At 41.9% G+C, this 27,371-nt stretch overlaps 1 protein-coding gene across 1 annotated transcript in view; it reads right to left on the bottom strand.

Moving 5' to 3' along the window:
• LOC137291481 (uncharacterized) overlaps window positions 1-27,371 on the bottom strand; it is an 87,311-nt gene that overhangs the window by 40,473 nt on the left and 19,467 nt on the right. Inside the window, exon 2 of the mRNA XM_067822834.1 lies at window positions 5,007-5,154. Within this exon, the coding sequence (XP_067678935.1) occupies window positions 5,007-5,154 (148 nt within the window). The remainder of the gene's footprint in view (window positions 1-5,006; window positions 5,155-27,371) is intronic.

The following is a 27,371-nucleotide window of genomic DNA, read 5'->3' as shown; positions in this document are numbered from 1 at the left end:
TTATCACCTCTTTCGATATCAATATTACATCTCGGAGGTAAACAGAACTGTTGTATTTGATCCGTTAATGAGGAAGGTGGTTGACAAGAGAGTCACGCTCGGTATGATAACAAAGTCAGCGATAATTTCTATCCTTGTATTGACTCTGCCGTGTTTAGGAAAGATAGTGCAGATAACTTATTATTATGAATATAGTTATTAACAAGCGAAATGTAGGTCGCTTTGAGCACGCCACTTAAATGATTTTTGACGCGCTGGAGTAAAAAGGTATCGATTGATAAGATATCATAGGAATATCACTGGAATATTGTGGGAATATCATTGGAATGTCATTGGAACATCATCCGATTAGCATTAAACATACCTCTGATGTTAACTCTCGTAATCATTACAAACTCGTTATCAGGAATTAATAAAAGACGCTTTGATTTTAACCAGTTTTATCTCCTATCCTCTCAATTCTTTCATGATTTCGTCCAGATTTCGATCACTGTTTTGTATGTCGATAACGATGGACTTGAAAACGAAAGCCTGTGATCCTCAATGCAGCGACCCTATCCGTACGTCTCAGATTTGGGCTATAAACACAAGTATATACCAGGCTTGCATGCTGTTGGTTCGTTTTGTTTGAACCAGAACGAACTGGCTCGTTCTCTGTCCTTGGTTGTCAGTATGGGGCAACGCAGTGGATATTGATTATATAAACGACATTAGAAAATCATTAAAACAAAAGCGATATTTTTTGCAAATAGCAAATTTATGGCCCAGATTCGTCTTAATATGATGCTAATGTGGCATATCGGCGACCAAATATTATCATGCTGGGAGAAATGTGATAATGAAAGAACGGATGGGGAATTTACTGTTATTTCTATTGTGTGCTCAAGATGAACTGACACTGGGAATCTGAGATATTTTTCTCTTAAGAAGAAACACGACCTCGTTAGAGGACAGAACAACATAAAGGCCCCATTGAAGAGAGGCTAATGCAAAACGTCATATTAGTAGACTGAAAAACTGATACCATTTGTTCATATCAGTGAGTGAGTGAGTTTAGTTTTACGCCGCACTCAGCAATATTACAGCTATATGGCGGCGGTCTGTAAATAATCGAGTCTGGACCAGACAATCCAGTGATCAACAACATGAGCATCGATCTGCGCAATTGGGAACCGATGACACGAGTCAACCAAGTCAGCGAGCCTGACCACCCGATCCCGTTAGTCGCCTCTTACGACAAGCTGAGTCGCCTTTTATGGCAAGCATGGGTTGCTGAAGGCCTATTCTACCCCGGTACCTTCACGGGTCCATTAAAGCTGAACCATATCAATTACCAGGAATGTTGTAGATATTATAGACTAGAAGCTCTATAATACTGGAGACTGAAGCCTCAAGGCCGAAGGCAAACATTAACGTTGAATTATGTTTTATGCCGGGTCAGTTAATTTGGATGGAAAGTCAAGTGATTCTGATTCTGATGCCTTTAAAAGCGAATGCCTTTAAAACCTGGAGTTTGGATTGTGTGCAACAGATCCTGGAACGTGAAAGGGAAGCAACTCGATTGTATTCGCTGAGACTGGTCATCCGTACTGCCGGGACCAAGTGCCCTCTCATTCCATCATGGTATGAGCGAGTAACAGAAATGGCTCCAAGCTGCTTTGAACACTATTACTGTTCAGTATATATTCCAGAACAAGACACCATGGTTTGCCAGCCTTAAGTAGAAAGAAAACCCGAAGCAATAAATCGTCAAAAAGGGAGGAAAACCAGAAGTAATAAACCCCTTACACCTCATCCATCTTGTTCAAACAACTGAAACATAAGCTGATAAACTTAGAAATTGAATCAGGTTCGAACCCGCCACCATAGGTTTCTAACATCCCTAAGGGCCGCAACTCTGAAAACCCACGTGCGGCCTTTCAATGGTTTAGTCGTTCAGCGGTCAGCAAATACGACATGGGAGGCTATGAGATACATACGTATAGTACAATCACAACACTACACGTTGTTATTATTAGTTTAATTATTCATCCAAGCACCTGGATGACTCACACTTGATGGCATATGATGACAGAGGACATTTTGTTCGATATCTGTTCTGACTGGATGCTGATGACTCTGCCATCTTGGTGATGCGATACGGAGGAATTATCTTTAAATAGCATTATACACTGGGATGAGTAAGTACAGGGGAATGAGGGTGTGGTGTGGTGTGGTGTGGTGTGGTGTGGTGTGAGGTTGGTATTTACTTTTGTGGTGTTTAGTGGCGTTTTGAGGTGTGGTGTTTTGTTTTGTTTATTGGTGTGATGTGTTGTGTTCAGTCGTGCGGTGAGTTTTTTTTGTGTGGCTATATTTATTTAGTTATTCGTTGTGTGTTGTGTTTAGTTGCGTTTTGTGGTGTGGTGTGGTGTGGTGTTTTGCTTATTGGCATGTGTTGTGTTCAGTAGTGTGGTGGGTTTATTTGGTGGGTTGTGTTTATTAGTGATTCGTTGTGTTTAGAGGTGGGTGGTGTTTATTGGTGTGGAGTTTAGTGATGTGTTGAGTTTAGTAGAGTGGTGTTTTGAGCTGTTATGTGATTAGTAGGGTAGCGTTTACTGATGTGATGTTTACTTACTGATATGGTGTTTATTGGTGTGTTGAGTTGAGTAGTGTTGTGTTTAATGGTGCTGTGGTATTGTCGTTTTTTGGTATTTATTGGTGTGTTGTGTTTAGTGGCGTGATGTTCATTAGTGTGCTTTCAAGAGATGAGGTGCTGACAGGTGTGGTGACTAATGAAGAGGTTAAATGTATGTGGTATGGTGTGGTAACAGTGACGATAATGCTATTGGTGATGGTGGTGGTGTGTGCGCGTACGTGCGTGTGTATGTGTGAGATTCCTCTAAATACCATACCGCTAATACGAACTGAAAACAATGCCTGTCTCTGAACCATTTAATAACAGAATATGGTAGCTGTGAATGTACTTTGCCGAGGTGATAAATGTAAGCACCAAGTTGACCTTGACCTCAACCCCATGACCTTAACTTATCTTGTGATTAATGGAAACCGTCATCCCTTAGTTCTCGTCAAGCCGACTAGAAGATACAGAGAAAGCAATTTATAACACAAAAAACAAAAGAATTCAGCCAATTCCACGTCCATTGCATGCTGGTTCGTTCACAGATCTGCTTTGGGGGAGACCATTGTGCATATCTGGCAGGATTCTTGGAATCAAGTCTCTCTCTATGCAGCCTGACAACAATTATAAATCTTTGTGTCGGAATTCACTACAAGATTGTAGTAGCCATGCAGAAAATAGAGATTGTATGATGAAGGGTGTTCCGTGCACCCTCCACAATAAAACATCTTCCTGTTATTGTGAGAAGGGAAGATCCTTTGTGCCGAGGCGCCGAAACTCAGACGACAGAGGCCTCCGTCAGCCAGCGCCGAATGCCAGGCCCCAGGTGCATAATTAACGTTAAATTACCAATCTTTAATTTTAAGACGGGCATGTGCGTCCTTGCAAGGAGCTACATCGTAGGGGTCGTATCAAAATCCCAAATATGATTTTTTTATCGATTTTCATAGCAATATTTTCCATAATATCATTTTTTTTAAATGTCACTTTTATTGCGTTTTTGATTAATCCCATTAATTTTCTTACTGTGTGTGAATATTGTGGTTATGAAGTTTTGACATTCCCCCTCTTGGTGAGTAGAGGAATGGCCGGGGCTCGTGTCAATGTTATCAGTGTTAAGTCATTACAGGAGCACACACACTCAAAGTCCATTACAGTGTATTAGCAGTCGGTGCCAACGATACGGGTGCTAACCAACGCACTTTGGAAAGGGGTAATGAGTAAAAGCGCTTGGGACTATTTAATCCCGCTGGCGAGGAACACCACACTTGACTGAGAGGGATTTAATTAAACACATTTTTCAGAGATAAAATTAATTGCAATTTTTCAACGCCTTGTAATGAAGACCTGATGAAGGTTGGCACTGGCTAACCCGTTGAAACCCAAACATGACAAATCTTGCACGCTTCCGGGAAAATACCATTCCGCTGGTTGAAATATGTTGAAGGGTCTTTGAATGCATTGAATAGAACACTATCACATGTCCTCTTAATCTAGATGACCTTATTAAGATTAGAACACGGAATTGGGAGGCAAGGACACCATGACACGTCTCCGCTTTTATGACGCCAGACGGTCTCACGCAGAACCACAATGGGAAGTGTCTTGTTACGTCCTTAGATGTCCTTTTCTTGACCCTTTCTAAAAGGGACAGCCAAGCCTTCATGAAATCATTTAGGCTAACGCTTAGCCTCTGAATATATATAATTTTGATAGAAACCCCTCAAAACCCATGTAAAGTGAAAAGGAGCCCCAGGGAGACCAGAGATTCAGATCCTGAGGAAATCTAGACTGGCTTCATTTAAGGGTGTGACGTTGCAGAGATGGCTTGACAGAAAGGAAAATAATATGGTTCAGGGACTGTGAGACAGACTAGAAAACCTTAAGCACATCAGTATTTCGGTCCTCTATACATTCAAATCCTGGTAATGTAAACTACAATGTCGTCATATCGGGGATGTCATATACTCTTAGACCCTCGATAAAGTGGACAATCCAGCCTTCACGAAAGCATCAAACATTTCGGTACCATTTAACACTGGAATTTTGGTCATCGTACTATGTAAACTAGAACCTCTTCAGATTGGCCTGTTCGTTCTGGCATCTAGTAAAATGTACCCTTGTTAAACTGCCCGTTTGGTGTTGCTTCCATACACTAATTACATAAAGGTAAAACAAGAACATATAATTCTGAATCAGCTTGAGCCCACATCTAAAGAGCCATTGAAAGGAACTCCAGTCTTTACTTGACAAAGTATTCTGTATTTCCATGAGTTGTTCCAGACGCTCAAGATTTCATAACGGTAAATGTGTTTCTGCGTTCCATTTCATGCTTGAAAGATTCCCATAACGGTAAAAGCATGACATGACGCAAGAATATAGTACTTACTTATCCAGAAGTAGATATTTAGTGCCCACATTATTGACGCAATGGCCTCGTTGCGATATGCTGTGTTTGGTAATCTGGAGCTTGCCTTGAGCCACGCCACTCTGGTACCAAGTGCCGCGCCACTCTACCGGGAAAGTGCAATGGTAGGCTGAAACAGACAACGTAAGTGTGAGATATACTGATAGTTAAATCTACGTCTGTCACTTAGTTACAGACATCTACAAAGATCTTCAAACCCGGGATTTTCTCTTTCTTTGATTTTCAAGATAATGTTATGATTACAAACATGAAATCCTAAGCAGCAGCATGGGCCAGTGAGGTATAGACAGAAATATCATACCACATGTAGCTAATTTTGAGAAAGAACCAGAAATGAGAGTTTTTTACTTTTTGCCAAACAGAGGTGGATCATCGAAACTTCGACGTTTCATATCTTGTAACTCGCTTCATCGTTGGAATGTAGAAAATGAGTTATATTTCGTTAAATTTGTAGTAGCATAGATATCATTGGTGCTTTAATTATTTAAAATAAATAGTTTAATCAGTTCATATTTCCTAAGCAGCACGATTAAAATTCTGAAGTAGAAAAAAGCTTAACGCCGATAAAGATTAAATCTACAAATGTTAAATCATTTCTCATGTTAAAATGAAACCCAATACTAGATATACATCAACGTCTTTTAAATGGATTGAAAACATGACTCTTTTCTATGACTGAAATCAGAATCAAATCTTTCGTGCATGTAGAATGGTGTTTAAACGGTATCGAATACTCTTTCCTTTACTTTACTAATTCCTCAAGACGGCTGGCATCCCAAGCGGAAATCTCATATAAGTTAAACGCAACATGTCTATCAATATCTTAACTTTCGATAAATTCTCCTTTCTGAAAATCAAATAACGTTATGGAAAAGTTAAAATGGCGACGGAATGGGTGGTGCTTAGTGCTATGCTATGGGATCGTGACTTCGAGGGATCACAACCTGAGGTCTTATATAGGCTAAACGCAATGTAGCTATCAATCACTGTAGTTGAATAGACACTGATCCTGGCCAGTGTTTCCTTGCGTGCGTGTAACCACTACAAGAAGCATCCTTGGCAACGCTATTCCACAATCAAAATATTATCTTATCTGAATTAAATTTGCAAGACTGATAAATTACAGCGCGCCCGGGAGTGTGTGGAACATGGGAGATAAGATGTGATGAATGGGGAGGTCCTGTGTAGAACATGTATGTAATCCTGTTGGACTAATCTGGCAGCATTTTGAGCGGTAATTACATACAGACTTGGCGGTGACGTTAATCTACAGCTGCAATGGACATCGAGGCCGCCGGAGCGAGCCTGTGCTATCTGTTTTAAGGACAACGTCAGTGTCCGTATCGAACATCGCCCTGATTGTCAGCCTGGATGTAAGTGCTTGTGATTAAATCAGAAAGCCATTTCCTGTGGTGTAGGTTTCAGTTGAATCTGGGGGTCCGTGTTTACAAAGCTGTCGATAGCTGAAAATTTCGTGTATGTCAATAATACTCTGTTAAGATATTTTCCCACGAACATGTCGAATTTACAGACGTATCAGGATAAATGAATCGTATTCATTGCTCTGTCAAAGCTAATCAAAACGACCATGAAATATTTTGCCCATTTTACATTAATCGCGTTACACACAATGAGCAAACGAGTGTCTGGCCCTCTGCCTATTCGGGGCTCGGCGACGAGCTGTTCAGATGAACACTACCATCGACCGAAGATTAATGCCAAGCCTCATCTGTTTGCCCTTCCTCATATTTCAGATTGTCATTTATCAGATTCACAACAACCACGGTGGTAGACGACAGTAAAGAGTCTCTGTGTCTACTGGACAATGGTAACAAGTTGATAGTGACATCGGATACTGATCATACAAGGGACTTAATCCACGGAAGAGGTGAACCAGACTAGAATCACGTCCAGGACATGTCACACCGACAGCACGTGAGTCATCAAAAATCGTATCAATGCTCAGATTCTCATCAAATAATATTCGAGGCCGCCGGTAACCTAGAACAGATATAGTTATTATTGCATTCGCCATCTCAGAGATTTGGCTTAATTAACTTCAGCATAATTCACTTTAATCCCGCCAGTGTGTTGGCTATTATTTGGGTTCTCCGCGCTTCGCGGGTGTTTTTGTTATCAGAAGAAATTCGCTAAAAGCCAAGCAATTATTTTTAACCATGGCGGTCAAAATTTGCTAATAAATATATCGCTTAATGAGAGACATTTTTGACAAAACCATTAATATTTTCGTCTTTGTGCGAGAGTTAATGAAAATCTTGGCAAGTTCAAACTCTCGGCTGGCCATAATCGACTTTGGGTTGCTAAATTTGCCTGAAATTAATCACTCAAGAATATGGCCATTGTCCCCAACTTGGTCGTGTGTGTGATAGGACGTTCCCGAAAAGAGGTCGTCGCAATCCACAAACACGCGTTGCATCATGGTAGAAAACAACATGCAAACTCCGCACACTGCACTGTTGTGAAATTATGCACAACGTATTATCATCGAAGAAGACATGAAGCTATTTCCTAAAGCTGATTCAGACAGCTACAAGGCATTTATTATGGAAATGAAACTCATGCGGGAAACCGATAATCGTGGTATGGACTTGATGATTAGAGAAAATGTCTTGGTATTTCAATTCATCAAAACGTAATCTGGTAGAAATGACGTTATTCCCAACGCCCGATCCCTCCCCTTCCTGTTTCAAAGACGTCATCCGACCATGCAACCAGATCCATAAACTTACGTCAATAGTTATATTGTTATAAGCTCGACATCAATATTGCTTCTTCAAAACGAATTTGCTTGTCTTTTTGACAAATCATTTAGAAAACAATAGCGAATTTGTGAGTTCCGTTTTACGCCGCAAGATTCAAGCAGGATCACGCCGGGAGTCCAGAAATGTGCTTCACACATTGTACCCATGTAGGGAATCGTATCCTGGCCTTTGGCGTGACCAGAGATCGCTTCAACCACCAGGACCTAGATTTTCGAAGCTCTCCTAATGTTTAGATGGTCGTAAGTGCCATGCAGTAACTTTCTAAGAAAGTTTCCATAATCTTAGTTCTGGACACTCCGCCACCCTACAACACAATACCTGGCACGACACAAACAGGCACACATTCCAGTGAGCTTTCTAATACTGAAGTCTAATACTGACGGTCATAATCCCACATGGCAGTAAGGATACTCGTATTTCCTGCTTTAAGTATTTTTTTTCAGCAACACCAGGCAACACCCAAAAAATAAATGTGTGTTACTTTTGCGCCAAATAAGCCTCCATCGTCACGATATTCCAGTATTCATGTTAAGCTCTTAGAGTGTTCATATAAATATTTGATGCCCCAGTCGATGGAATTTAGCTCATCCAATTTGCTCTATCACGTGATGTTCTCAAGAAAGCATGTTCACGAAAAGCGTGCAAAATAACAGCCAGACAAAATAAAACAAAATCCTGAACAAAATAAAGATCCCGCCTACTCATAAATGGCATATTGCATCAGCTGGCTAACAAAAACATAACAGGTACATGTTATAAATCAATAACGATCTGTAACATCCGGCTCAAATGTCAAGGCCAAATCACCGCGCAACATGGCCGCCCCACGTTTTCATTTTGTGTGTGTACCTCGATCCTCGTCGAGGTTGACGTGAAGTGCTGTACCTTCCAGTGAGGTCATATGGTACAATTTCCCGTCAAGCCATAAGGAAGTAATTAACACAGACCACTGACTGCACATTTCTTCCTACCATATCATATACTTGACATTTACAAATACCAACTGGGTCGTATTCGATTGTCTTATAATTAGGGCGATTACACAGTAGAATTTTTCCAGCAAGATAGCCTGGACCTATGTAAGATTAGGCATTACTATCCGTAGATCGGTGAGCACCTGATGTTGTTCTCAACTCCCTGGGGAGTGTGCAGCCGCAGCTGTCTAATGTTAACAGTCAGATTACTATTTCAACCTACCGGGAACATATTTCTGACATGGTTCGCAATCCAAGTTCTCTAAGACATATGAACTCTAACTTCATCTGATTTGTTGCCTGTAATACTCGCGAGTGCCAAATACAACAAAACCTCGTCAATCCGAATCCTGTTAATATGGAAACCTCTTTAGCGAGCACCTCTTGCAAAACCCACAAAAATCGTATATGATGTATTTGTCAATCAAAGCAAATTTAAAGAATTACTCATGTCCGGATTAATCAGGTTACACTGTATATGGGTTAATGACTTATGGTGAGAATGGTACTGGTTACAAGGGCACAAAGGCCAAGATTATGAACCGATCGGCCTTCCATGGAAAGCTTTCAGTTGTGTTTGCAATGGGCTGACTTCACACTTACAAAGGTTGAAAGGTGTCTCACGGCATTGAGGGCGTAGATTTAAAGGGTATATAGAACCGGCGTCCCCGCAGACACAAACTTCAACTACACTACGAACGCTTTCAGTCTCTGTGTACGGTTCCCTGATATGCCGTCGGTAACGAGTATCTAGCACACTATGCAATAATTGAAAGATATTTATCTCGGAGTCATTAAATGACGATATCATCGAATCCGTGGTTGTAGATGAGATGGGTCGACTCAGCACAGTTTGAGAAGCTATTACACGCACTGTGGAGTAAACAGAACTCGATGGCGTATTTCATCACCGAATTACCACTGTGAAGGTCCCCCTTCTCTTTCAATACGCAAAGCCAACATGACTGACAAGCTGACAGTTAATACACCATTTATCTCATGCATCCCTACATCAAGCAGCTCTTCGCCTCTGAGCAAACACGGACATCGCTTACAGTTGCCAGTGAAAGTCAACAAATAACGCCTTACCTAAGCAAATACATTAGAATTGGAGCGTGGATCAAGCATCAGATAAAAAATAGTACGTCAAAAGGGATATATCCGGATGAGTAACTTTTGAAGGTAGTGATGAGACCTCCGCTCTCGGGCCGTCGTTTGAGTGGCACTGGTGTCATGAGGCTGTCGATGATGATGGCGGGAGGGATAGACACTGCGTCCCAACTGGTATATTGGCAATTCGCAGCCCAGCCACCGCAGCGCCGAATCTGTCTCCCATGATGATACTCATTGCCCCGGGCAACCCGCTGCGCCTTCAGCAGCAACAGCGCTAACACTTGTTGCGAGACCTTCGTCTAACTGGATGGTACAGATTGAATTGAATCAAAATGTCCAGTCACTGATTTGATAAGAAGGGCATCTTTATTAAGCTTGTACTAATTGTATGGTGTAACCAGTTGTCCGTGTCACGCATCTCCTTCCCTTCGGATCTCCCGGCATGCCAATGGGCGCTAGTTGCGTGCAGCCCTTCTGAGCATCAAAGCAGCCCTCAATCAGGCGTCGTTCCAATTCACTTTGGTAATTGTGGAACTTCCTCAAATGGCTTCCCAGGTATGTGAACGCACTGGAAACGAGCTCCAAATGTTTCTGTCGGTTTGTGCTCAAGATGAGATGCGTTCTGTGGCTGCGGTAATTAATGCCTCTGAATGAGCTGCCCCACATCAACGCATAACTATAAACACTGCGAGAAGACGTACAACTCGGATACTGCTATTTGATAATTAATTATCCCGAGTTCATTTCCGATAAACGACAGAATCAACGAGTGCACGGATCTCACATCATCAAGAGAAAATTGATGAAATTCGTGAACCTCTTTGAAGTGCCACAATACAAAGTCAGCACACATATGTGTTAAAAATATTAATTAGATACAATTAGCATCCCAACAGGAGGTGACAAAAGGTTTAAATACAACACCACTCATGCTGTTATCTGAATTGATTATGACGTCATTTAATTACGCTATGACGTCATTTCCTAACAAGGATCCTGCAGCAAGTAAGGCCGTAAATGAGAGCTGTACAAATTAGGGAACTGATGAATCTGTTTCTTATGGTGTTTAAATGAAGCACCAGATTTTAATTATCTTGAGAAGCAGGGAACATGGTGATTAGGTTAGAGAGCTCCCGTGAAGCCGCGTCTGTGCATGTTTTGTTCCATCAAGGGTTCTTATCGTCTACCAACTGGCGACAACTAGCGGGCAGCTTGTTAACAAATCTGCACTTCCAACCCAGGGGTTCAAACCCAGAGACTTCATTATTGGTCTCATACCCAATGCACCGAGTGTTTGAAGCAGTAAGATGCCATTTCGTTAAACAATTAAATTTAGGCGAACGGTGTCTATTGTTGCTGCGTTTAATGGGTTCGACAGACTGCCCCGCGGGTTTGGTGAAACCTTGAAGAGATCAGAAAATGTAATTAAAAATCAGAAAAGCATGTCATGAACAGTCTGGGATGTTTCTGGGTGAGTGTCCCGGGGGTACAGCGCCATGACACATCGGGGACGGTGGGCTGTCCCGCCCTTATCAGTGGAACCTGTACTGCAGGCAGCGTCGATGCGCACTATGGTGTTGACAGGGACGTCACAAAGTTGTCACAACACCGTTACGACATCATGGACGTGACAGGGGGTTCCAACTGCAGTTGACGGGACGGCAGCGACGGAAGGCCGTCACACTCCATGACGCTCCTGTTGTCTGTAACATCCGTTTGCTAGTCGCACCGACCATTAATATCAAGATTGGTTCTGACAGGACGTCAGAAACATCCACAGTTATGTTTAGTCATGCATGAAAGCGAGGTGTCGTCAGTCATTGCCATTCGCTAACTTGACGTTGAGAATGTTTCTTATTCATAACTCTGTAGGAACACCAATTATGTGCGAATGTGTTTCAGATAGAAACGGATACGCTTGAGGTTGGAGAGGAGACTCTTGCAGGGGAAGAGTAGGCTGGAAGAAGGATATGTTCTGGGTTGGAGAGTAGAATCTGTCAGCGGTTTAGGAGGTTAGGAACAGATATGTTTCATTCATGGTTAGGATAGTTCAGTAGTCTGTCTCAACACCCCTGAACCATGTTCGATATCATCCTGCTCTACCTGTAATACGGATAAACACAAATATATCAATTTTCTACCATTCAGGTCCTATAATTTCCCCCCATTCAAGTTATATATCTCCACTTCACTGGGGCGCCTTTCTAAGTGAAAATGGTCTTAGAGTAAAGAGCAGGGCAGTTCCAGTAGTGTTCTTGGGTAAAGAGTAGGCAAGTCCAAGAAGTGTTCTTGGGCAAAGAGTAGGGTAGTCCTAGAAGTGTTCTTGGGTAGAGTGCAATGCAGTCCCTGATGCGTTCACGGGAAGACAGTAGGCTAGTCCAAGAAGTTTATTGGGTAGAGAGTAGGGTTGACCAAAATGTGTTCTGTGGGTAGAAGGTAGAGTTCGCCCGGAAGCATCCTGGATAGAGAGTAGGCTAGTCAAAGAAGTGTTCAGTGATAGAAATTAGGGTAGTCCAAGAAGTGTTCTGTGGGTAGAGAGTAGAGCTGACCCGGAAGTATCCCGGGTGGAGAGTAGAGTAGTCAAGGGCGTAGAGCAGTCAATGGTGGTGAGTACAGTAGGTCAAGTAACAGGTTATTTTTTCGTGATTGCCCATAATATTGTACTTTCGTTATCGAAAAATAAAAGTTTGAACAACAAACTACCAGAGACAAAAATATACTTTCACTTTCCTAACCTGAGTCCACATCTTTTACGCCAATCTTAATTCCTTCTCTACACATGCACCAGCACCCTGTTGGAAACGCAACGCGAATCAGTCATCCGTTGATGTTTGTGAATAAATCATGCATTTAGACATGCACAATCTCAATCATCATGGTCTTGTCCTTGTATGCTGCACGACCGAGCACATGGAGCACGAACAAGGTATTTATTTGGCTTTGTAATACCAAATCACTGCAAACGTGCACGATCTCATTAACCAACAAAGCTGGCAGCGATATTAATATAATGAAGATTTTACAATATAAAGTCCATTTCGTTAACGATGAGATAAAGGTTAATTTCCTAACCAACTCGATAGCACCACATGACACTGTGATAATTGCTTTTGAGAAATCGACTCTCCGAGGGACACAAATCCGAAAAGATTTCACAAACTATATTATATTGTGTATAATGATAGTGGGTTTCTCTTTGCACATGTAAAGTCACATATTTGATACACGTATCCTTCCAACGTGATCGGAACAAATGTTGTTGTGTGTTCAGGTAAAACGTGAACAGATAACGAAAGGAGTGCCTCTGTTCATCTTTTGTTTTATCCCTTATCTGCTCATCTTTTAATTTGTCCAGTTTACCAAAGAGGTGAATTAAACCAATCCTGAGCCACTACGTATTTGCCACATCGTGCAGAGAAGTGGAAATGACGATGACATAACTGTGAGAAGTGAATATAAGGAGTGAATGATAGAAAACATGTGGAATCCTTTGTGTTGTACTAATACTGTGTACGTAATGATCTTTGTTGTTACATGTCACTGTGTTATGTTGTTATATATCACTATCTGATGTTGCTATATATCACTATCTGACGTTGTTACATATCACTATCTGACGATGTTATATATCACTATCTGATTTTGTTATATATCACTATCTGATGTTGCTATATATCACTATCTGACATTGTTACATATCACTATCTGACATTGTTACATATCACTATCTGATATTGTTATATATAAATATCAATCTCATGTTATACATATCACTGTTGTTTTCTATATATCACTCACATTGTTATCTATCACTGATGTGGTTGTTGACAGACACCACACCATGTATTGTTAGTATCACTATCTGATGTCGTCACATGTCACTATCGTATGTTATATCTCCTCCCACGTTATGACGCATCACATGATACGTTGACAGATAATCACATCGTATGTTGCTGTGTGCAGTATTTGCCACACATAACCAGAAAACAACAATGAGCATAATGCTATCAATAGCCACTGTCGAAATGGCCCACTTTTATAGGTACACTTTAACGCGGAAGTCGTGATGGACATGGGCTAAAAACGTCGCCATATTCTTCTAATAAGACGTGCCGTGGGCTGTATGAACGACGTTGATTATATGACCTGAAGCTAAACCCCATCACATCACAACCGGGTTAGGCTGTTGAAACATCAGACCTATGAAGTGTGAAGATATTCTCCTACTGACCCTTCAACATCAAACAGGTCCTCTTCTTCATCACTGACCTGGTAGACGGAGATATTGGATGCCCATAAACATGCCTATTACAGTGAAAATGTAGACCCGGTGACTACACTCCCACTAACGGTGTTTACAGCAACGCCTGCTTCATGGCTCCACTGCTCGCGATGCAGAATAGAGATGTGGAACTAAGATGCTTCTGGAGATCCTCCATCAGGGATGTAGGTACGTTTGGCTGATTGGAAACATGTCCTATTGTTAGAAAAGGCACAGACTCTGTGAAACATTTACTGAGGGCAATGAATTAATCAAACAGGTTGACGTGTATTGAGAACTGACTGAAGATAAAGAAGGGGATAGGCAAGTGGAGCATGATAAGGATGAAAGAAGGGGATGGGCAAGTGGAGCATGATGAGGATGATGGGCAGGATGGGTAGAGTTCTTGGTGATGCAGAAGCCCAGTAGTGTCAGATGGGACTATGGACACAAAGCTTTCAAATCGATCCTGCTCGTCAATCCGAACCCAGCTTTACTCGATAATCAGCTAGCCCCAGGGGATTTCAGATTTGTTGCCAACGACCCTAATTAGGGCTTGTCAGATTTCTTAGTCCATTCTTCATTGTAGAATAATGAATATGTGAGCATAGTTGTACGTGATTCTGGGTCTCTGTTGTTATTTGGGTGTATTCTTATTGTCATTCAGATCCCCGACCTATATCCTCCGGTGCCCCTGAAAACGAGCTCTGGAACTGCGGCAGTCCTATAGCCAGGCTTCATTGATTTTCATTGAAGAATCTCGTCTTAATCTCAGCTCTAAAAGCGACATCAATTATGGCACGTGCAGAGAGCGCGCACCTTGTCGTGACGTCATCATCCCAACCTCTGAATCATTGAGATTAAAAAACATAGAGAAATAGGCCATGCAGCTTTGAAAGATTCAGTGTGATTGTTATATCAGTCAACGTTCGTGATACAATCATAGACATAACCCGTTGCATGTTTATTTCAACCCTGTCATGGGTTTACTGGGTCTCCAGACGGCGTAATTCTAATATATTTCAATCAATAGCAGAATTGATTACTCTTGTAATATCCGGCAGATATTGGTCCCAGAAAGTGTTACTGATATCAGTTAAACGGCTACAATTAAATAGAACTGTACCGTTGGACACATTATAATTGTGTCTCGCATATTGCAGTTTTCTACAATACTTTCAACAACAATCCACCAATTTGCCGATCGAAATAGCACCTGAAACCTTTACTGTGCGCCAAATCGATAGACTATGTAGCATTTACATGCATACCCAATTCGTAGAAACAACTTGTATGGGACTATAACACGAGAATAGGCTGACTCGGGGTCTATAATGGAATAATTGAACAGCAGTGCCGAGAGTATGGCTTTATGTCAAAGAATGGGAGGTAGGTTAGCAGACATCGCTGTGCGGAGCCTGCACCTGCTGGTCTTGCCCTCAGCTGATTAGATCCAAGTCAGGATGTGCACATACACACACGGGCAATCAACGCTGGCCTCCCCAATCAATCATCCATATGTACTTGGGCTACAACAAGGTTACGTTTAACAAACAGAAGAAGGGAATTACTTATTAACCGCCCACAGGTGCAGGTCGGGAATATAAAACGTCAAGGACTGACAATAACCAGTCTCGATTATTCGCCAAAACAGATTCCATTGGGCGTAAAAAGCAAAACAGCGATGGAAATTATATGGATGGTTGAGAATAAGAAATGACACCAGGTGTTCGTGAAGCTGGTGAAGACGTCCTGCCCTCCTTGCACAACCACGCACACATTTTGCGTAACTATTAATTAATTAATTATTAAGTGAACTGACTTCTAAATTTGTTTTGTTTCTTTTGATATTGACAGATGCATTTTTTATGGTTCCGGAAGAAAACATGATTTTTTTTGTGTGTCAGTCACTTTTCCTAACAGGTACATATTATAACATCGTGTCAAGTACAAAACTGAATATGTTTAGACAAACTCATCGATTTATCATCCTTGTGCATTTATTTCAAGATGTATGTAAACAGAGCAAAGCAAGCAATGCCAAATGTTTTCAGTTCAAAATAATCATGTAAAATACATGTTAAAATCATCGTGCCAAATCTGCAAAACTTTTGAAACAAAAACATGCTCCTGTTATTCCTTATTGATTTCTAAAGATGTCAGTAATTGGTTCCCGGACAAACAGGACCAAATTTGTTAAAGACAATCAGTATTCATGATTTGCCAAAAGACAATATTTTGCCAGTTATAATCCTCGTTCGAAAAACAGATTTCCTGTGTCAAATCCTTTGTGTATTATTTGTCTCGCGCACGTGCCGGGGTCCCAACCTGCCGTCATCTTTACTGTGGATCGGAAACAGTGGTTTGACTTGGGGCAGGCACACTTCCGGTTGACCACGATGTCACGTGACATACTAACAATGGATACCCGGATCGCAGAATCGTTTAATGAGTCAAGCTGGCTTTCCTCCAATGTCACTGATGAATGGCTAGCTCGGGTAATCTCGTCATTTATAAGGAGGTGTTAAGTAGGCGACAAATTAGCTGGAAAGCCAACCAGGACCATTTATAAATATTCATAAGAGAACAATAATGAGCTGGAAAAACTAATCATGTATCTCCAACGAAGTGGCATATATTCATTTCTTAGAATTAGGATACGTATTTCAAGAATACTCCATGTAATCCTATTGGATGAATCGAAACCGAGGCTGACAACACTTGCTATTCTCATCCCAGCTGTAAAACAACATTTAAACATTGTCACCACTCTTAGTCCTCTGTTTGTCACGTTAACTCGGTTAAATCTAGCCGGCCATATTTACACTAGGTTGTCGCACACAGCTGACATCATGCCCGCCATGTTACTGTCAAGCGTGATCAGGCCAAGCCTTTGGTGCTGTACTTCTGGATTGTCTTTGACACATGATGTCTTAGAATCATCTGCCAGAAGTCCGCGGGTTCGTCTCTCTCATACCTCTGGCCAAAAATTGAAGCTTTATTTTCCGGCTGGTCTACCGTATCAAGCCTCTTGAATTCCAACTCGCGGAAATTGGACCGTGATTATCACAAATTGATGTCACTCCTCTGAGCTGCTCGCGACAAGACAAAGAGCGCGCGACACGCACGTGAGATTTTTCACATCAAATCTAAAGGAAGAGATGATTCATTCCACTGCAAATTCTTTGTACCAAACGACGATTTTATTTAAAGGATTCTCAACAATGCCGAAACGAAAGAAGGAAGCGCCGGGCTAGCTGAGCCTGAAGTTCAGGAGCGCGTTCCGTAAGGCTGGGGACGGTGTCTTGTCTTGGAGACACGGGGACCACGGTAGCTTGGGGTAGGGGATGGGGGAGGGTTAATCGAACTTGGAGGCGCTGGGGAGGGCGAGATGAAAACACAAGCAGCATGTGATGTAGCGATACACTCGACAGACCAGAAACTTGGGGTACAAGTGCTTCTCAGGAACAAGCAATACTTCAACAGCAGGCACGTGTCTGAACAGGGAGCAGTGATGAAGCGGTGTTTGTTTGGTCCTCTCAAAATATTCGTGCCATCTAAGTGTTTTAAGTGGCGCGAGAAATGTGTTTACAAAGACATGGATTATCGTGAAATATCATGAAACATAATTTTCAAATTGAGACCAAGGGCTTTAAATTCGGAAAACCGATTGTAAATTCTGAATCTTAGTCATCAAAGAAAATGATGGCAGCTGATGAATCAATATGTAGACTTTCACTTAGTCGTCAGCTTGTTTCCTACGTGCACCGTTAGGAAAATGTACCAACGAAAAGATGACAAGACCTAAACCAGACCTAGATGTGCCAACACAGTCATCTCTACCAGCTGCCCAAGACGTAGATGGTCAACACAAGCACGTCTACCAGCTTCCCCAGACCTAGTTGTTCCAACACAACCATATCTACCAGCTACCCATGACCTAGATGTGCCAACACAACCATCTCTACCACCTACCCCAGGCCTTGACGGCCAACACAGCCATCTCTACCAGCTGTCCAAAACCTAGATGTGCCAGCACAACCATATCTACCAACTACCCCAGAGATAGATGCTCCAACACAACCACGTTTACCAGCTACGCCAGACGTAGCTGAGCCAACACAACCATCTCTACCAACTACCCCCGAAAAGAAAAAAACAAAACAAAACAAAAACAAAACAAAACAAAGCCCCCCCAAAATATCTCAACGAGCTACACGACATCTACTATACCAATACACCACTACTGTAACCTTAACCAGACCTAGATTTTCCCAACTCAACCAATTCCACCAGCTGACCTAGACCTACTTATTGGAACACAGTGATACCACGACCTAATCTAGCCCTAGATGTGCCAACACAACCATCTCACTCAGACCTGGTTTCCAGTGATATTAAACAGACAATCAGATGGCAAGGGAGGTAGCTTCTCACGACTAGCACCATTCATCATTCCTTAAGTATGATTGTTAGGGTAATAATGACACAATTTCCTAAAACACCACAGCAGTGGCCTGCCACCTGCCGCCCATGACCGCTAGTCTATATGAAAACAGAGTAACATTCATTTCAGTTAGGTAGACGATAATGGACCCGTAAACTCAAATTACCGATTAATCTTTAATGTGGATCTACCGTATTACGCAGCCGTTATCATTGTAGGGAAAGCGAGGTATTAAAATGGCAGCGATTATTGTAAATGGGTAACGGTATATGACCCTTGGTATTTTCGCCGACTATTGCTGAGAAAAGGTGACCTGCTTCATATTAAGTAACAGCAGCTCAATAATCAATCAAAACAGTGTTAAATAAATACAAAGGATTCACGTAATAACGTAATTAAACATCGGCGTCGATTGTAGTGAGTGCAGTGGCATTGTGGGTATCAGTTTCCGTCAGGGGGAGATAAGTGGTTTATAATTCCCTGGAGGATTGCGTGAGCTGGGGGCTTGCGTCCTTGCAGACATAAAAAGACAATTACTTGAATAACAACATTCGTCAAAATGACATTCAGGGTTCTTGTTGGAACAAGTGATAATCTCCTCACTGTGACCAGTGTTGTACATTTACATTGTGTATACAGAGGTTGTAGTCCTGTTTGAAATGTCACCGGTGAACCTACAGTAGGGTTTGATAAACAGTCGCTGTGAAGAGTAAATTGACACTCACCCGTGTGACGCGTTATACAATGCTGTGATACTACGCGGCGTGGTGGCATTTCCACATACTGCGGTGAAGCAAGATAAAATACAATGTGTTTTCATATTGTATGTGTTGCATTTTCTGCACTATGGTTCGACAAAACTGGATCGACCTGGTTTTCACCAAGTCATATTTGCCCGTAGCTGTATCTAACGGGGTCGGGTGATCGTGCTGCACTACTAGGTTGATGCATGGCATCGTGTCTTCACTGTCCAGGTCAATGTTTCTGTGGTCAATAACTGGACTGTCTGGTCTAGACTATTTACAGACCGATGTCATGCTACTGGAATACTGCTGAGCTCTGCATTAAAGTATATCTCATTGTCACTCATGGTGGGGTGGTAACAGCAAACACAATGGTGAGTGAGTGAGTGAGTGAGTTTGGTTTTACGCCGCTTTTAGCAATATTCCAGCGATATCACGGCGGGGGACACCAGAAAAATGGGCCTCACACATTGTACCCATGTGGGGAATCGAACCCGGGTCTTCGGCGTGACGAGCGAACGCTTTAACCACTAGGCTACCCCACCGCCCCCAAACACAATGGTGTGGCACAATAGCACATGTGCATTGGTAGGACATAGTAGCACACACACAGTGGTATGACAAAATTGCACCTACAATGGTATTAAAAAGGTAGTCATCCAAACTGCTACGCCAGGCCTAGAAATGAAATGCAACGATGACAAGTAACGGCATAAAACGTCGTACACAATGGTATGACGTCACACTTATAATGGCGTGACAAGTACGATATGTGAGAAATAATGGCAGAACGTGATAACCAAAGTATTAGCAGAATCTGGCATCGGACACAGCACCATATTACACAATATGATGCAAAATGTTATGATACAAATCATTCATATCCGCATGCCACAATATTACATCCTATGACAACGGGGGATAACACCTATGCACAACACATTTTGAACACAAGGCCTCAATCTCCAGGCTGGGAACAAAGCTGTTCACACGACAAGACCTTATTAAACCACACTAAGCATTCATAACTGTTAGTAACAATTACACTATTTGTTGAGGTATTTCTAATAAAACGACAGGCTTTCTGGTCTGAACGCGAATTCTGAAATCACAGAAAGTACCAGTCCTTTCACAAAAAGTTGTCTTTGAGCTTTTGACATAGTTCTATCTGACACAGAAAAATAACTTTTCAAATTGTTAAACACGGTGTTTCCGGGTTTGTTCTTAATCCGAGTTTAAGAAATAAAGAAGTTGATATCCCAGAAATCTTTGATTCCTGGCCATAATTTCTGAATGCCTATCAAAGAACCCATAGCAAACGAAGATTCACAGAATATGCCATCGAGGAGGAAGGCTTTCCAGACTGACCACAGCAGTTGGGCAGTAGCCGATGACAGATGACCAGTCAAGGATTGTGAGCCACCGTCTGGTCTTGAAGACTTCATCCGTCAACGCCAGTCTTCGGTCGAAACGGACAACCCTCTGCTGCCAAGTCTGAACCCTGAAGTACTCCACCCTACACTTCTTACCCCCTACAGACAGCGTTCCTGCCCCTGGGTCGAACTGAGATTCTCATTTGAAAGAAACCTCGGCATTTGATCATTTAATTAATGGAAATTTAGGATTTTTCGTAGCATGCCTAAATGAGGCCCCGAGGGTGATCTGTGCCAGCCCCAAGCCCCCGAGAGGGAACCAGCTGGGTAGGAGGTTAACACTATGCGCCCTCTACGAAATACAATGAGCACGTCGCAAGACAATACCATTGTCAATTTCATATTTGACAATTGTGGAGACTGGCGTTGGGCAAATTATGGGAATTTGTAACGAAATGCAAATTGCCTTAATTCTAGACTGGGCCCATCTTCGTCTTGGAACATCCCAACTGCCAGAGAGCCATTTTGATTACATTCAGGTCTGGAGGGCTTTGTGTTGTCAACTATAAGGTAAACGTCTTACAAAATACATTAACGAGAAAAAAGTGGCTATTCTTTGAATCTAAAAAGTGCCTTAAGGACCCTGATTATGCAACCGTGGATTCATTTATGTGTCAGAATGGGCTTTAGAGGACCAAATGGCTCTCTGCTAACCTTCTTGCTCACATCAGAGGGGGTTTTCAGAGGCGTGTAATTAGACTTTCGTCTTTTTTAATAGATGATAACACAGTCTATGATTTGGCTTTCCAGATCTTTTCTTTCCCGTAATTCAATAACGGGAGGTCAGGGGTGCAATGTATTTAATGCAAACATACTCGATGGCTAGCAATGTTACGCACTGGACTATGATTCAATTATAGTTCTGGACCAGTGATTCATCTTTTGGCAGTAATGCCTTTATGAATTCAACCATTGACCTGATATAATAACATTGATACTGTTAGTAATACTGAAAATGATTGTAATGATGAGAGTGCTTGTGATGATGATGATAATGCTTGTGATGTGATGATGGTGTTGGTGGTGTTGCTGTTGATGCGGGTGGTTATGCATGTGGGTGGATGGTGGTGACGGTGATGATGATAATAATGATGATGATGATGATGGTGGTGATGGTGGTGACAGACCATTTATATAACCAACACTTTACAACAAAACTTCACATTCAAAACGCTATACCATTATTACCCGTTAAGTGTGCACTTGATTTCATTATCAACTCTCTTGGGAGAATACAAAACATGCAGATCTATACATTCACGTCAAACAACAATGTTACAAATCATAGAATCAGACTAATGCATAAACACCGCACAACAACTTGCTTATATCAGTGATATGAACAACAGTACATTAAACTCGCGAACCTACAATAACACGTGAGAATCATGCGCTGCAATAGTCTTGACTTCTGAATGGCTGACGTCTCTTCATTTTCAAACAAACTCTGAACAGCGAGTACCAGAGCCTCTTAAATTACATCAATGGCAAAAACGTCAATAAAACTACATCAAATGTCTCATAATAAACATTCTATCCATATCATTTACATCTCGCTGCGTATCTCGAGTTCCCGCTTATCAAGTCTCTCTATGCTCTCAAAGAAGATATGTATGGTTTTCCGACGTTGATGTAGAGCAAAGGTATTGTGTATCACGCTAGCTGAAGTTCATTGCTATTGTTAACCTAAAACTTATATACCATGTCATAAATTCACCAGTTATGCCAGTAAGAGCGCAGAGACAACTTCGTCGATATGCCCTACAATCTGGTAACCATAGCAACTCGCTCGTCACCAAGGCTTTCGTTGTAAACACACATGTTTCAGCAACGTAAATTATCTATAGGAGGAGAGTTGGGTGAGACCAGTCTACCCTTGCCTAGTCTTGAACACTCAGCAGAACACACTGTAGTAAATAATCACCTTGGTCTGATACTATTCAACTCTTTTTTTTTTTAAAAAAAAAAGCCTGGTTGGAGGCTAGCAACATCCGCCATATTGGTGGTACTTGGAGCGCAACGACAACGGCCTTTCTTCGGCTGCCTTTGATGTAATTATTGAGGCCTCGATCGATTCGTCCTAGGTAAAACACACAACGCTCGTACTGTGTGCTACTTGGGGAGCTTTTGGGTCTCCCGTGGTCAAAAACAAGGACATGTAACAAGGCGCCGGTTGTGAATAAAAGCCCGTCCCTGGGTATCAGGTCTAAACTTGAAAACAATCTCATACAGAGTACAGAAATTCGATTTTATTGCGTAAAGGCGTTGGATCAATATAGACACAATAGCTAACACTGGGAGCAAGACATGCTAACAGTGGAGATGCTTGTTGTAAGATATAGGTACATGAGGAATAATCTATATTCCTGTCATCCTCTGCCATAGCTCGAGTTCCAGCAACGCAAAGATTATAGCCAACGGCAACTCTACCAAGAACCAAGCTTAATACTGTATAAATCCTGGCCTTATCGATAGTCCCCTCAGTGGGATGTGGTTCGCCAGAGAGAGAAATGGCGGATGGGCCTTTTTCACCAGAAAGCATGGATGTGGTGTTAGGTCTCCACACACTCTTTTCACAGGGTAGTGAACACTCACGTAGAATACATTAGGTGTAGGGAGGATTCACATGTTCAAAATTTATTCTGAAATCGATAATTAAATATAAACTTTCAGAATGAGCTGATGTCGTGTTATAGGTATCATTGGCTATGGAGTTTCATGGAGAAAACTGAAGCAAAAACAAATTATTTGTTGAATAACATCAAAAAGATGTTTAAATATATATTCTAATATATGTTTTCTGTTTTCGTTCTAACGAGATCCAAATGCTGGGGTTATCTAGCCGGCTTATCTATTCTCAACCCATCCTCCCACCAGTATCATACCCTACTTCCCAGGTCTCAAACATCGACCCCCACCTCTACCCTTCACCATCTATACCATTCCAACCTCCATCTCCTCTGGGTAATCACTTAAGTAGTCTTTATCCTGTCAAAACCCTACCTCTGTCCATCCTGTAACCACCCACCCAGTACCCAGCTGATACCCACCAGTCAACTCTTATCCTCAACCCTTCCCTTTAACCCTTTCTCGTCTCTCCTGCCAGCACTGTCCCTTCTATAGCTCATCCCCTACAACAACCACGGTCGCCATGAAAGCTCCATCTGCCTTTCTCACACCCAAACAACGTATCGACACCCAAGGTTTATTTACAGTATCTACAGTTCATGCTCATCCATCATGTATACAGTCCTCCACTCACCCAACAAGCAAAAACAACCGATACTCGTGGCCTCTCTTGCCCTTACTCACGTTATCCTGATACCAAGAAGTGCCACCAAAACAAAGACCCCATCAAAGCTAGCATCCGTCCTACCACGATACCAAAACATAAATCTCTCTTTCAATTCCGCTACAACGTACTACCGCTGTGGAGATTATATACTATAAACTATACCTCTTTTTGCTTAATCCATGCTAACCTTCAGAGTAGTTTGCTACAAAACATAAATAAACACAACCTTTTTTCCAGCGAGCTTGAAGAGCACACAAAAGACCATTAAAAAGATAGCAAGCGTTCCTGCAAGATTTAGAAGGCCGAGCCATCTAGGTTACTATCGACCGTAAAGAACCCGTGACCCCGGAGCTTCAGCTGAACCAGGTCCTAGTTGAAAGGATATAATGGTTACTATTTATACCAGGTTTGTTAAGCTGTAGAATGTTACGATGCTGTTGCCGTGCATGTAGACACGACACCATGAACGTCAAAAACCATGCGCAGAGGTAATGCTGGGTTAGCCAAAAACAAAAACTGGCATCTTCCAGGCAATCGTGGCGAAACTATCGAAGCGGAATGTACAGTGGAATCCAATTAGATTAATCGAAACTGGGGTGGTCCCCACTAGCTAACCCCCTCATTCCCCTCTCCCCTACCTCCTTCCCCCCGCGTTGTTAACACATAGACAATCCATCATTCACCATCTATTTATAGAAATACGCAGTGAACACGACCTTGCAGATATGGAACTCAGATTAAATGTGATTCAAATCCATCATGGTTTCCAGTGTTAGTATCTCTGCAGCCCTCCTCCGCCAAGCCGTAGAAGAATGAAGAGAACGCCAGATTTACAACAGATCGATGTTAAATCTAAATGTCAACTAGTACTCGGAGTATTTCCCATGTTCATTATAAAGTCATAAAGTGAGATAACAAACGCACAAAACTCGATACGGTGTCACTATTAATAGATATAGTCATATTTCAATATGATATTGGAAAGAAATACACATCACAGACAATATATATTATTTTATCAAAGACTCGCTCCGTTGGTCATGTGTTGCAATAATCATCGATTACAGGACATCAGCTAGATTCATCCCCAATATCATTGACTCATTTACGTCATCTTTGAGAGTGTATGTTATTCTGTGAAATGATGTATCGCATCTGCATCAACTGTGGAAGCAGTTATGTCGAGGTATATATGTAGCCAACGATATTTTAAGAGAGATTTAAATGAACCTGTGATCGATTGCAATAAAGACGCCAAGAGCGATAGTAATTACAAGGTATATTACTTCAATTAATGCTAGTCGGAAGATCCCTAATCGGCCCTTGATGCAGGCAAATGACTGAGTATGTTGAAGAAGCCTAGAATCGTCTATGTGAAGGGCTGCTCACCTTGTCTAGCCGTAATGGTCATATCGAGACTGTTATTAGCGCCATGCCTTCTGTTTAAGTGGACATTAGCTGTGGTCATCTCGAGCTGTCGTGTGGAGATCTGGACAGGAAATGTGATGGCCTCGGGCAAGAAAGACCTAAAATCAATGCAGCCAGGTGGTTCTTCAGACATAGGGCAAAGGACACCACGATATTACCAAAGCGCCGAAGCCACGATCCATAGAAATCATTAATCGTAAGACTGGCGTTAACTCAATTTCGTTCCCAACATGAAATCATACTGACAGTTACATCTTGTGGAATTGTGTTAGGGTTTTGACGCTTTCAGCGTCCGGTCTGACGGTCAGCGAGGTCCCGAGGGATGTCACGATGTCACTTGCAGTAGGTCAAGACACTGATACATCTGTCCATGTGTCAGGATGGGGGCAGAGGTGGGATGGACTGACACTAGGGGAGAATACTAATCATGATTCTTGAAGATGAAGATGACTCGAACTGACGGAACAAATTGATTCATCGATAATGGTGGTCAGTGTAGGTACAACGGACCGTGGCATTGGAAATGTTTCGGTGGGTGAGTGAGTTAGTTTCTTTTTTGTTCCGCGTCGCACTCAGCAATATTCCAGATATATGGTGGTGGTGTGCACACAATCGCGTCTGTCCTACACAGTCCAGTGACCAACAGCATGAGCATCGACTGGGATACGATGACGTGTCAACCAAGTCCGCAAACCCTACCCACGATCCCATAAGTCACCTCTTACGACAAGCATGGGTAGCTGAAGACCGATTCTAACCCGGATCTTTACGAGTGAGTGGTTGAGATGAACTAGTGATTAATAATGTCAGTGCAAATCAGCCGGCACCTAGATCCACATTTAAATATTATGGATCCCAGGATGTTACTGACGTAACCGTGACAGACAATACTGTCACCCAATACCTTTTGTAGTAAACAAATCTGGTGTTCTAAAGGTCCATTTTTCACAGGATGGTACCTGGACAGTGAAACTGAGGGACATTTTCGCCTATTCCTTGTTCTTCGTTATCCTTTAGAATTCCTGTCTACAATCATACCTTGTCTTAAATAATTTGATATTCTCTTTGAAAACACCATATTGATGTGTGAGAAAATATTCTGGAAACACCTGAACATTTCTAACACACCAAGCAGTTCATGAAAAAGATACATATTTGCAAAGTTAGTACTAGCTGTACTGAGGATACTTTTTGCCATATTGAATATCCCCTCCTGTTGGAAACGTCCCCGCTACGTTGCAAATACGATCCCGTTCTTTCTAAAGTATATATGCCATTTCTTTCATTGGGTGAGTTACATGGCTCGTAAATATTACAGACACATCATTCGGCGTATTTTGAGAAAAAAGCGTCATGTTCAACAATACACCTGTGTCCTAAGAACCCATAGCCCCAGGATGCATTTGGTAATGTAATGGGGTGCACAGATGGTGTTTGGAGTTCAGTCCAGTGTAAGCCAGACACAAGCCGCACAATGACTGAACTCATGATAGCCCTTCTTCAGCTGCTCAACAAACTTAATACATTACTCCTCTCTGGTTCGTGTTCTGGTTCAAGTTGTGATGGGGTTGACATGAACTTTCTGTGGCAGATGTCTCAGAAGTCGTTTCGTTATGACCTGTATTCTTTGATTTCTTATCTTGCAATGCCAATATACATATAACGTAACACTAGAGAATGCCCATTGCCCATCATTTCCCCAAAACTGTAAAAAGATCAAAAGTGATGAAAATTACAGGTAATGATTGCGGAAAATCGGGGATGACACCCGGTTTTCCTGGATATGGTAAGCACGTTGTTTTCTTCTGAGATAATACTATACAGTAATATGTTTCAAAATATCCTT

Source organism: Haliotis asinina, chromosome 7 (genome assembly GCF_037392515.1).
Source record: "Haliotis asinina isolate JCU_RB_2024 chromosome 7, JCU_Hal_asi_v2, whole genome shotgun sequence".
NCBI lineage: Eukaryota > Metazoa > Mollusca > Gastropoda > Lepetellida > Haliotidae > Haliotis > Haliotis asinina.
The sequence above is the reverse complement of the archived record's forward strand: the minus strand, read 5'-3'. Positions and strand labels throughout refer to the sequence as shown.